Source organism: Nicotiana sylvestris, chromosome 11 (assembly GCF_000393655.2).
Source record: "Nicotiana sylvestris chromosome 11, ASM39365v2, whole genome shotgun sequence".
Taxonomy (NCBI): domain Eukaryota; kingdom Viridiplantae; phylum Streptophyta; class Magnoliopsida; order Solanales; family Solanaceae; genus Nicotiana; species Nicotiana sylvestris.
This window is the reverse complement of record NC_091067.1, coordinates 79,572,198-79,584,436: the sequence shown is the minus strand read 5'-3', so window position 1 is coordinate 79,584,436 and position 12,239 is coordinate 79,572,198. Positions and strand designations below refer to the sequence as shown.

Here is a 12,239-nt window from a genome sequence, read left to right as displayed (position 1 = left end):
AATTTTAAAGTGTTGGAGAATGATCAAGTGAGTACAGAAGTTAGATAAGTGAACCTAGTTCTTGACGCAAAAATACTGAGTGATATTTTGAAAGTGCCAACCAAGGGCTTTGAAACTTATGTGAGGCGTAAGTGTCATGAGTTAGGGGAAAAGGAGGATTCCATGTATCTGACCAACAAGTACACTAATAAAAGGGAAAAAATGACTGCTAGGAAGGTAGAAAAGGAGGAGATGAAGCCATTCCACAAGCTGGTCTTTGAGTTTGTGAATAATTATTTGCTACCTCGATCTGAGAGGCATGAGGCAACCTACTTGGACTTGGCTGTTATGGAAGTCTATAGCAGAATAGACCAATCAACCTCCCATCTCTGATGTTGAAGTATATGGCTAGGGTTGCTGATCAGGAACACAGTACTCATGCTTTGCCATATGGGTTCCTGTTGACCAGAGTATTTGAGCATTTTAAGGTGGAGGTCCTAAGAATGGTACGAAGAAGGATTTTCTTGATGAGGAGACTATGAAGGAATGTGATTGTATTGCTCGACCATCTAGAACCAAGAGCAAAATTATGGTTACCAACGTACTTGAGGAATTGGCTACTGTCAATGAGGAAAAAACAAAGCTGAAAGATGAGCTTGCCTCATTGAAGGAGGAAAACAGGAGGTTGAAAAAGGAGAAGAAGAAATAACAAGAAGCCTCTGCTACAAGGATCGACAGGCTTCTAGTAATAATTTTAGAACAATCCTCTTCCACCAAAGAACCTTATCCTCAATCCTCTTAGGTTCCTAGTAGTCCTGGTGTCAGTCCATTGTCCAACAACCCCCCTATGACCAATGTTTGTTTGTTTGTTTCTTGGTTGTTCTTTTTGTGTTGTTTGGTGTCATTGGTAGTCTGATGGGTTTGTTCAACCGTCTTTTGGTTTGGTCCCTTTGGGCTTAATATAGTACATAATGTTTTCAAACGATAATCTATAACACTTCATATTTTAGCTTAGTCTAATGGTCTGGATTGTCTATTTTTTATTGATGAAATATATATGTTAGTGTAGTCCCAGCGGCCATGAGTTTTACATTAGTATACTCTCTCATTATGCTTACTGACATAGCATATTTTTGATGATGCCAAAAAGGAAAAGTTCGGTGTGTGCTTAAAAACCTAGTTCTTATGAAAACTACTTGAGCTAATTTTTTGGAGATATCATGAGTTGTCTATTTGCAGGTCTAACAATGAAATATGCCTAGCCATCTACTGGGTTTGCGATGAATGAAAGGCGATTCCCTCACACTTGTGCAAACATGGACAAATTGTAGAGGAAGTTCTGCATGAAACTGGTTCTTATGCCAAAAGCCGATGAACTTGGAACAAGCCAGTTTCTGAAGTTACATAAGGGTTTGTCATCATCAAAAAGGGAAAATTTGTTAAGCTAAGAAATTATTACGCTTTGATGATTAACAACCTATGATAAAAACCAAGTTTCAGGGTTTATTTTGGCAAAAGCAAGACTGGCATGACTGTTGTGAAGATGTGACAAAGTAAGATCATTGGACGACAAAATAACCAGGTTTGTTATAGATCAACTGAAGTCACCAAGTCAGAGGCAAAAGACTAGCATTCCCCTACGAGTAAGGTTTCCTAGAAGATCTATCCGTGTCTAAGAAGTTATATATGTTTGGAGGACTTTGTGTAATAAAAGAAATACGCGTATATGGAAAATACTCGTGGGAAGCAAGAATGATGCAAGTTGGAGGTAAATAAGGAGACCTAGCCTAAACAGGAAAGGATTTCCTTAACCGAAATACTCTGGGTTTTGGAGCATTAATTGGAAAAAAAATCGGCCAACCTTGCACCTGTAAAAGAAGACCTTTTGCCACAATTCAAGACTACTGCTATTGAGAGAAATCGTAAGTATACTTATGACAATATCAAAGCAAAGCAACAAGGTACTTCTGAAGATTCAATCCAATCAGCCGAAGAACGGGTTCTTGAAGATAAAGTTGCTTAAGTTCTTTAGTTGTTAGGTTGAGTCGTGTGCTCTGAGTTGTAACCTATTTACTTTCATGAATGTTTTGTAATAGGTTATTGTTGAGACTTTGTTGTGTTACGCTTTCTAAGCTAGAGTTAATTTAGAAAGGGGTTTCTACAATTGGGTTGATTGTTGGGTACTAGAGGTAGTTTCCTTGATTATTTAACTGTAACCTAAAAATTGCTCTTTTAAGTTAGTTAATTTTTGAAGGCAAATCATATTGGGTAAGTCGTGATTTTTACTCCCTTGAGCAATGAAGTTTTTTACGTAAAAATCCTTATGTTGATTATTGTTCCGCAATTATTCTTGTTTGACTGTGCTAAACTTGTTCAAAGAACCAGGTTCTTTGAAAACTCGAAAATCAAGCAAGATACAATTCAACCATTCTTCTTGTGTCTAGGTGAAGTCTAAAATAACAGAAAATAGTAAAAAGAAGAAAAAGGCGCAACCTCAATGGATGGCTAAGCCTACAAATGAAAGTGAGAAGGATGCTCAAGACCCTAAATCCCCAACTTAGATAGTTAACATAGAGAACCAAACAGTTATTTACCAAGGCAATGATCATCAAGAGAAAGAGTCTGATCCGAATGATGATGTTGATTTTGAAGAACTTGCAAGGCTGAATCATTTTGCCACCTTAAAAATTCATGAAGACAAAATTGTGCGGAAAGTAGGCAAAATTAACAAGATTAAAAAAAGGTGGAGCTCATTGACTAAGACAAATTCCAGCTTTTTGGATGGTTGTTACCCATTGTATTGTATCCTATTGTTACTTTAAATAAAATATTTGTTTTGATTGTTACTTAAATTTTATTGTACTGTATCGTTAAATCCGTTGTTACGTAACGACGAAAAGTGTCACTTTATGAAAGGATGGATTTGGTGTGGTGGCGTCGTTACCTAACTTTTTTCTCTCATCTTGCTCTTCTTTATTATTAAATAATAATTTTATTCTTTATCCTACTTTTTTATACAATAATTCTACTTTGTATCCTATTTTTTCTTGGTAATGTTGTAACTTTATTCTTCATATTATTGGTGTGTGACGTCATAAAACGACGGTAAATGATACAATCTATCCAAACATTATATTCATTAAACAATACAATACAATACAATACAAATTAATGACTAATATAGTTCTATACCATCCCTTAACATTAAATACATACAATCACATACATTCTATTATTTTGTGTTTCTATGAAAAATGTAAGGCAATTAAAGTTATTCATTATAAATATATTTGGTATTAACATTTTCTGGTGAAATAAAAATAACTAAGGTTGGATAGGGACGGGGAAAAACATAAATTGTACAATATTTAGAATGTTTTAACAAAATCATAGAAGAATTATTTAATTTACAGTCAATAGCAACTAAAATATCAACATACCATATTAAAAATTTCAATATGTCAAAAGAATGTAAAAGTAGCACGGACTAGCCAGGTTTCGGGCTGGTAATTGAAAAATAACCAGCATTTGTAAAGTCATTGAAAAATAGCCATTATTTTACTGCAACACAGAAGGTTCCAACATAATATACTGGAGATTGATGTACATGTGTATGAACTTCCAGCATATTATGCTGGACCAGCATATTATGCTGGAACTCAATCATATTATGATGGAGTTCCAGTATATTTATACTAGAACTCCATCATAACATACTGGAGTTCTAGCATAATATACTAGAGCTCCAGTCTATTATGCTGGAAGTTCATATGTAAAAAATTCGAACTCCAGTATATTATGCTGGAATATTTTTCGGATTTTGAACAGTGTTTTCGTTCAAATTTTTTTTTTACATAAAAAGCGACTAAATTGCAGTTACTTTTAAAACAATGGCTATTTTTCAATTACCGCTTGTAAATCTAGCTATTTTTTAATTTCCCCCAAAAGAATCCACTTGGGTCGAGACGAGAATCGCGTTAACAAACTGGTTCCTTTTTGGGGTTTTAGCTCAAAATGTTACTTTCCTAATTGGCTACAGCTATCCACTATAATTTGACACGTCTATCTTGTATTTGTACGATAAATATATAATTAAATAAATATACTTTGTTTAATATTTGCTTAATAATGTTATCTCGATAATCACGTGTTTTAGTTTTAATTATTTAGAGGTCTTATATATTAACTAATATAATAATAGTATCAGATGTTTCGCATATGTTTTTAAGTAAGTTATTTGTAGATAATATACATGATATTTTGTCACTAGCTATTATACATTGTATAATTCCAGTATAATAGTGATATATTCTAATTACGTACGGTATAATGACAAATTTTAGAAATATATATATATATGATAATTATACAATAAAAACCATGTATAATTAATAATATTGTATAATCTTAGAATAAATCAGTTATGTGATTTGCAATTTCAGCGGCTTCTCACATGAAAAATATATATCAAACAACCCTTAACTAAGAGTGCATCATTTGCAACATAGAAAACATTTTTTAAATAGAAAGTCTTAATACACGCCAAAATAATTGTGTGTGTGTTGGGGGTAAGAGATGGAGACGGGTGGGAAAGAGAAAGGGTTTTGAAACTCCTATTTTTTAATACTAGCGTTTTAATAAAGTAGGTCCTTAGTTTATGCTTTATTATTTATTTTAAAAATCACGTGAAAGTTTAAAATTTTTTAAAGGTAAATAAATTTTGTTACATACGAAATAAACCAAGAGTTATGTTGTTTAGATGAAAGGAAAAAAGAGAGAGTTAAGTATGCTGTTTGTTTATATATAAATAAAAAAATTAGAATTTTGACCTACCTGTAAAAATTGTAAAAATAGTACGGGCTGGTCAGTTTTCGGATTGGTCATTCAAAAATAGTCAGCATTTGCCAAGTCATTGAAAAATAACCACTATTTTGCTGCAATAGAGACCTGTCAAGCATAATATATTGGAGTTCGATACACCTGTAAATGAACTTCCAGCATATTATGTTGGAACTCCAACACATGGAAAGTTCCAGCATATTATGCTGGAGATTGGAGCACTTGTTTATGAACTTCCAGCATATTATATTGGATCGATATACTTTGCTGGAACTCCCGTATATTATGCTGGAGTTCTAGTGTACTTATGCTGGAACTCCATCATATTATGCTGGAGTTCCAGTATACTTATGCTGGAACTCCAGTATAATATGTTGGAGTTCAAATATACTTATGCTGAAATTCCAGCATAATATACTGGCGTATTTTTCGGGTTTTGAACAGTATTTTCGCTCAGATTTATCTTTACATGAAAAATGACTAAATTTCGATTACTGTTGAAAGCGTAACTATTTTTGAATAACTACTTATAAATCTGGCTATTTTTGAATTTCTCCCGTAAAAATTCTCCAAGTTATATTAGGCCCGTGTATTTCAAACTGAAGAGCCCAAATTCCTTCTGGCGGGTCGGATAGAGAACAAATGCAAAAACCCAAATTTGTAACTTTAAAAATTGCGCCAGCTTTCCTCTGCTCTGAGCTTGCGAAATCGAGAGTATGTGCCCTCTTCGTCTTTTAATATAGAAAATCTCAACTCCAATTACTACGGTTCTTAGTGATTCTTTTCAAGAATATTCATTCTTATTTGCTGGAGTTAGGGGAGTTTTTGTTTTTGTCTACATAAATACCAGATTTTCTAACAGGGAACTGAATTTAAATACCACTTACAATTGTTATATGATATCTATGTTGCAGGGACGGGGCAATGAAAGTGAAAATACTGCGTATCCTTTTGATTGTTTTTCTTATATACCGTGACACGTGTCCAATAATCACATAGTGGTTTGCATCTGATCTATCACACCAGTAGGTGCTTCATGTTTGTTGCCAATTACTAGAATTAGCTGGGTTAATATTTAGCCAACTGCTTCAATTATGGCCAGTCAGTAATTTTTTTTCATTAGTTAGGATTATATGACAAGTGCATTTTATAATCTCAACTATTAGCAGATCATACTGGCAGGAAAGCACATATTCAGTCAAATCCTCAGTAATCTTGGGAAATTGTAGATTCTAACTTGTTTAAGAAGACTACCAAATTACTTTGTGATTGACAAATCAGCATTGACCATGAACCTTCATTGTATTGCCAAATTAATTTTACTTCAGGAACCATTTCCATGTATTGGTTTTTATGACCACTTCACAAGTTTAATTTCTAAGAGAAAAGGTGCACATAAATGCTTAAGTTTGAACTGCCCTAAAGTCTTTATTTTCGTGACATTTTATATGCCATGGGAATTTTCACGTTTCTTGTTCGTATGCGTTGGAAACTCTACTTCTTATTGTGCTAACCCAATCGTTAGAGTAGCTTTATACTGCAAGTTGATTACATGCTTTGATGGAAGGACTTTTCTTGTATTGTTTTTTTGCTTTTTACTTCATCAAAAGATTCCCTTGACCTATTATTTCGGGGCGCTTCTCTGGAATCATGAATAGAGTATGTCCTCTTCATGGCATTTGATTTTACTAGTCTCAGATGTCTTGCTACATGTGTAGCTTGTTCTATCTCACTTTTTTACTTCCTTATGTATTGCAGATGGCACGCTGTTGCTTCATGGACATGGGATGCTCAGGATGAAACTTGTGGGATATGTAGGATGGCTTTTGATGGTTGCTGTCCTGATTGTAAACTCCCTGGGGATGATTGCCCGCTAAGTAAGCCGATCTATCTCTATATTATAGCTAAACTTTGGGATGAAAACTATAGATTCTGTATGGGGCTTAATTTGTTGTGTGTCTATGTGTCAGTTTTTGTTTGTATACTAATGTGTACTCTCATCTTTGTAATATAATGCTGAAGTAATTTCATAAGATAACTTAGTCATCAGGAATAGTTCGGGCCACATTTGTTAGTAAACGTTGTATTTGAACCTTACAATTAAGTGTGGCTACAAGTATGCTTGACTGTTTTCGCGAGAATGACTTCTTGTAAATTCACGACGTGTTGAGTTGAGGCGAACACCGTCTCTAATTTAGTCTCTTAGGTGTAGATAATTCTAGGTTTATCCCTTTTTTTTCTTTTAGGATAGTTAGTCCCTGAGGTTTAGATATTCTTAGGTCAGTATAATCATAATGATAAGGTCAGGTATCAAGTTTTCCTTGAGAATATCCAATAAGATTTATGGTAACACTTCATTCAGGCTCACTACACCAACAAAGTTTTTCCTGTCACTGCCCTGCAGAACAGGACGCTCGTATTTAGTTATAATCAATGTTATTTGGTGTAATGAGAGTCTACTTGTTTGAAAATGCTATTACACATTACCATTTCGAAATGCTTCTGGTCACTGCTTAATAGTGATATTCCCTAAATTTTTATTGCTATATATATATTGAGTCCTTTTAATCAACCAATAAATTCGGTAAAGAACTAAACTGAGGAAGCAACTATTATTCAGTTACTCACTGTAGTTACTAGCTTTCTTAAAAGTAAGTCACTGCATTGCTAACCCCATTGTGGATTGGTGAACCACCGTATTTGTTAAGCTAATGTATCCCCAAGCGCCTAGTTGTCGATAAGCACCAAGGTGCTGATAAGTTATAAGCATAGCTTTAAGCTCCTTGGTCGGCCTTGAAAGTTCAGAAGAACTAATATGTTGTGCTTCATGGGGCCTTAAAGCTGTATATATGACCATAGTGGGCTTTGGGCATCAAACATGGACATTTATCTTTTTAAAACCTTAAAATGTTTGGTTATGTTAACTTAGACAATTGATTATCTGTTTTGCATTTTCTACCTTCTAGCTAACAAATGGTTAGTAACTTTTTCCTGAAAAGCTTAATCATTTGCAGTCAAAAGATTGGATTTCCATTTAATGACGTCTCCCCTGAGGAGCGAAACAATGATTAATTGAATAAGATAATTTCATGAAGTGAGAATAGTTAGTGTGAATCAAAATTATTTCTAAGAGCTTTTTTCTTCCAACACAGATGCTGTCTTGGATAGTCAAACGCGTGAGAGACGCATCTAAGATGATTTTACTTGTCTAGAATTTCCTCCACTTGCAATAGCTACTCCTTCCGTCTCAAATTATCTGTCGTATTTGTGTTTTACGCACCCCTTAAGAAAATAATAATTAAGAGGTATTTTGACTATTTTACCCTTATTTATATCTTATTGGTATTTCAACAATCATCATATTAACCCATAATTGAGGTATTTGTAGTTTTCAAGAACAATTACTACCGAGGTAAAATAGGGAAAATAATTAAATTTGTCTTGAACTTCTAAAATGACAATAATTTGAGACAATTATTTTTAGAAATCACGACAAATAATTTGAGACGGAGGAAGTATGTTTTTGGCATGTCTTATATGTGCAAAAAGATCGAATCCTTTCTAGACGGTGATCTTCTCTTTAGAATGCATGATATACGTACACATCCGAATCTTTAAAACTTTTCGAATGATGGGTCTAAATTCAGAAAGAAGAGGCTATATAAGATCATATATTAATATAGACATGAGAACGGAGGAGTAGCTTAATGGTGAGAATCTTCCACCTCCAACCATAAAGTTGGATCGACTCACAAAGTGAGCAAGGGTGAAAGAGACCATTGTTGGATTCTAGGATATAAGGGATTGAACATGAGATTTTACCATACCATAAAAAGTTAATTAATGTAAATGTGTTTAACATGTTTTGAAAAAGTGTTAACTATTGGTCGAATTTATTAATTGGCTACGAAACTAAGCAATTAGGGACGGATAATTTAATTGCCATATTATGTCAGTGACCTATTGATGTGTTTTGGTGCTACATAATGTAGGCCTTTTCAGCTGTTGACTGTTTTGCCTTGTGTAATGCCTTCTCTGCTGACTCAAAATTTACAGATGTGGTTAAGAGTTGCCATCTTTTCATTTGTTCACTTAATTGTTCTTTTGTGAGGCATTTCTTCCTAGTTTAAGTTTTGCTTTGCCTTCCTTTCCTTAAAGATTAGAATAAGATACTTCATAAAAAGTTCTTTAGAGTAAGATACATAGCAGTTATCGCTCTATCTCTTATATAGGAACAAGGCCAGGTCCCTATCCCAATTCTTTGGTATTTAGCAGAAACAAATGCTACTAGAAAAAAAGATTGAAACAGCATTTTAGTTTCATTTCCTATTATATATTTATTTGTTTATTTATGTCTAAGGAATTTCTGATTTTTTTCATCCTATTTAAATCTTATGATCTATAATTGCATCATGCTTCCAGCAGTGGAGTTCTGTTGGTACCTTGTCTTGAGTCCTGACAGCCAGAACCTGAATAGTTACAATATCCCTTCCACTCAAGTGTGACTTTTAGGGTGATGTTGCATTTTATTACATGTGTATTTTGGCTTGAAATGGCAAACCGCCAGTTATGATTTGACTGTTTATACCAACTACAGTTGGCCAAAAATCACTTTGGATCCTAGCTCAAGTCTTGCCTACAGACATTTGTCTTATAGATGACCAAGAAATTTGAGACCTTTTTAAGATCCTCCCTAGCCAAAAGCATAGATTACCAAGAAACATTTAGATATCCTTTTCTCTTTCTGAATTATCTGGAATGAGTCTCCCATCCTACTATGAGAACAAATAATATATTTGTAGTCATTATCCAAGTAAATCTTTCAGCTCTCTATTTCTAACAAATTAAATTAAGGGATACTTGCGAATGTCGCACAGTAAAAGGGTGAAATTGAAATTAAATAGAATATAAGATCAGAAAAGGAATAAATGTAAACACAAAACAAAAACACAAATGCAAGGATCACAAAGGGAATAAATGTAAAAGCAAAACAAAAACACAAATGCAAGGATTTGTAGAAAGTATAAATCCCTACTGCTACCCCAGCCCACAATCACCCCTCCCCTAATCTTGCCGGTCATTTTTCTTGCCTCCTAGAATGCCTACCCCCCTCGCCTGCACCACTCTGCTTCCTCCCTTGCCTTCCCAGCCCACTAGTGTTCTCTCTCCATCCCCCCAAATGCATGACACCACACTCCTTCCATCACGGCAGTATTTGGTTTTCGGTTCAAGCTTATAGAGTTCAGGGTCAAAAAAGGTCTTAGTTGGAGCCCTGCAACCTTTTTTCTCGTTCTCTCTCTCCGGGGAGGATCTTAATCATACTTGCTTAACCACCATCCCCCATTAATCATCAGAACTAAAAAACTTATATCATGGCAACATTTAGCTAGCGTTTGACCATAAATTCCCAAATTTGTTTTAAAAAATTTAATTTGGATGAAATTTGGTTTGAATATAAAAATTTGTTTGGACATAATTTTTAAGACATACTTCACTTTTTTTTTTTTTTTTTTTTTTTTGAAAAAACATGAAATGTGACTTAAACCCATAAGTTTTAAAAACAATAAAAAATACCCAACAACTCTATAGAAAATTCATACAAAACAAGCGAAACAAATCTGAAAAAAGTTCATACAAAACAAGCGAAACAAATCTGAAAAAAATTCATACAAAACAAGCGAAACAATACTCAAGAAAATTTATACAAACATTAGCAGATTTTAGCAAATTACCTTCAAATTTTATCTTTGCGGTGGATTGCCACAGATTGGCACAACAATTTTGGCGAAGGTTTTCTTCTCTTTATAGAGAAGGGCAAAGTCGCGTAAGTTTAATGAGGGAAAGGTGGGTAGATATGGACTAGTTGGGTTATAATAACAGAAAGTGGGCTTTTTCCTAAAATATAAAAGCCCACTCGTGGGATTCCACTGGGTTGTTGTTGTTTGTACAAAAGCTTAGAGCAATTTTTGAATTTTTTTAAAAAACCAAATGGTAATATTTTGGGCCAAAATAGCCCTTGAGCTGGTTTTGGGATTTGAAAATTTGCCAAAATATGGATAAGATCTATAAACAAACAGGTATTTGCCAAAAAGAAATTTGGAAATTTTTTGCAAAATCTATGGTCAAACGGGGGCTTAGTTTGGTGCATGCCCAGAGGTTGTTCACAATTCTCTGCTTGTTTAGTTCAAAAGTAATACCTTTGGTGCATTGACTTACTACTACAGCTTCAATTATTTGCTTGTTTTGCAGTCTGGGGTGCTTGCAACCATGCATTTCATCTTCATTGCATCCTGAAGTGGGTAAACTCACAAACTTCTCAGGCTCATTGCCCCATGTGTCGTCGAGAGTGGCAGTTTAAAGAATGAGCTCAAAATTGTTTGCACCTCTTTGGCAGTTTCTTTCTATTATGTCCCTCAGCTCCTCATCGCAATTTCTCTTTAAAAACGAGATGAATTACAGGTTTCTTCAATTCTGTTTAGGTATTATGTTATCTATACATGCGATACTGGAACATTTTAGAAAGTATAGCTATCTTATTCGCACTCAACCGCCGAGTACCATTATTAGTTTTTAGGCCAGTCATGGTTGGCACCTATGTTGCGAGGACTCTCCAAAATGTAGCCGCACCCGTGTCGGATCCTTCAAAAATGCACTACTATTGGAGGATCCGACACGTATCCTGCCACATTTTCGAAGAGTCCGAGCAATATAGGTTGGCACAGAATAATGTGGGTGATTGTAAATTTAGTTCAGGATTCCAATATCTTTTCCATTTTCTTTCTTCCTTAAACTGTCTGAAATATACCATTCACATCCCTCTGTGATTTATAACATGAGTAAGAGGCAAGACAAAAGGACTTCCTTGACGTTATGATAATGACTTCAATTGATCTCCATGTGCAATGTCTTGGTAGTGGTTGCGCGTATTGCAGTTTTTTATTTTTAACCTAACAAAGGGACTATTTTCTGAGGGAAGTCCTTTTGTCGTTTTAATTGTAACATGACATTTAGTTCTTTGATTGCACCGTTCTATTTTACAGGGGAAAATGCACATTAAATCTTTGTAACTTTTTTAGGTTGTTGCGTTTTTCTTTGTAGCGCTCATATGAGTTCATAACTAGTGTATCTTAAAAGTTACCAAATTATGTCTAACAATTTTAAGCTTAACACCGTTGGTCATTTCTGAAAGAAGTAAGTTGCATTATTACCACATTGTAGTTTTCGAGTCCCAGAAATTTTATATCAGTAATCTGGTCTACTATGAGTACTCGGCACTTTATTAAAAACCCAAATATAATTGTATATACTTAACTTCCCTTTGGTGTTTCTTTTTGCCTCGAAAACTTTTTCTGACCGAGATAGAACAGTTGTAATATATCGTGTGCAACTATTGCTGATTGATAAACCCTTATGAGAAAACA

At 34.4% G+C, this 12,239-nt stretch overlaps 1 protein-coding gene across 1 annotated transcript; it reads left to right on the top strand.

Moving 5' to 3' along the window:
• Nucleotides 1-517: 517 nt before the first annotated feature.
• LOC104245248 (anaphase-promoting complex subunit 11) lies at nucleotides 518-11,689 on the top strand. The gene is made up of 3 exons (XM_070161425.1): nucleotides 518-663; nucleotides 6,577-6,695; nucleotides 11,068-11,689. The coding sequence occupies exons 1-3, from the start codon at nucleotides 518-520 to the stop codon at nucleotides 11,181-11,183; spliced, it is 381 nt and encodes a 126-aa protein (XP_070017526.1). The 3' UTR covers nucleotides 11,184-11,689.
• Nucleotides 11,690-12,239: the final 550 nt, after the last annotated feature.

Excerpts from the sequence above, each read along its gene's own strand:
- LOC104245248 (XM_070161425.1), top strand. The coding sequence starts at position 518 with ATGAAGGAATGTGATTGTATTGCTCGACCATCTAGAACCAAGAGCAAA. Across the intron at positions 664-6,576 it reads TTGAAGGAGGAAAACAGGAG|ATGGCACGCTGTTGCTTCAT; the intron begins GTTGAAAAAGGA and ends TATGTATTGCAG. Across the intron at positions 6,696-11,067 it reads TGGGGATGATTGCCCGCTAA|TCTGGGGTGCTTGCAACCAT; the intron begins GTAAGCCGATCT and ends CTTGTTTTGCAG.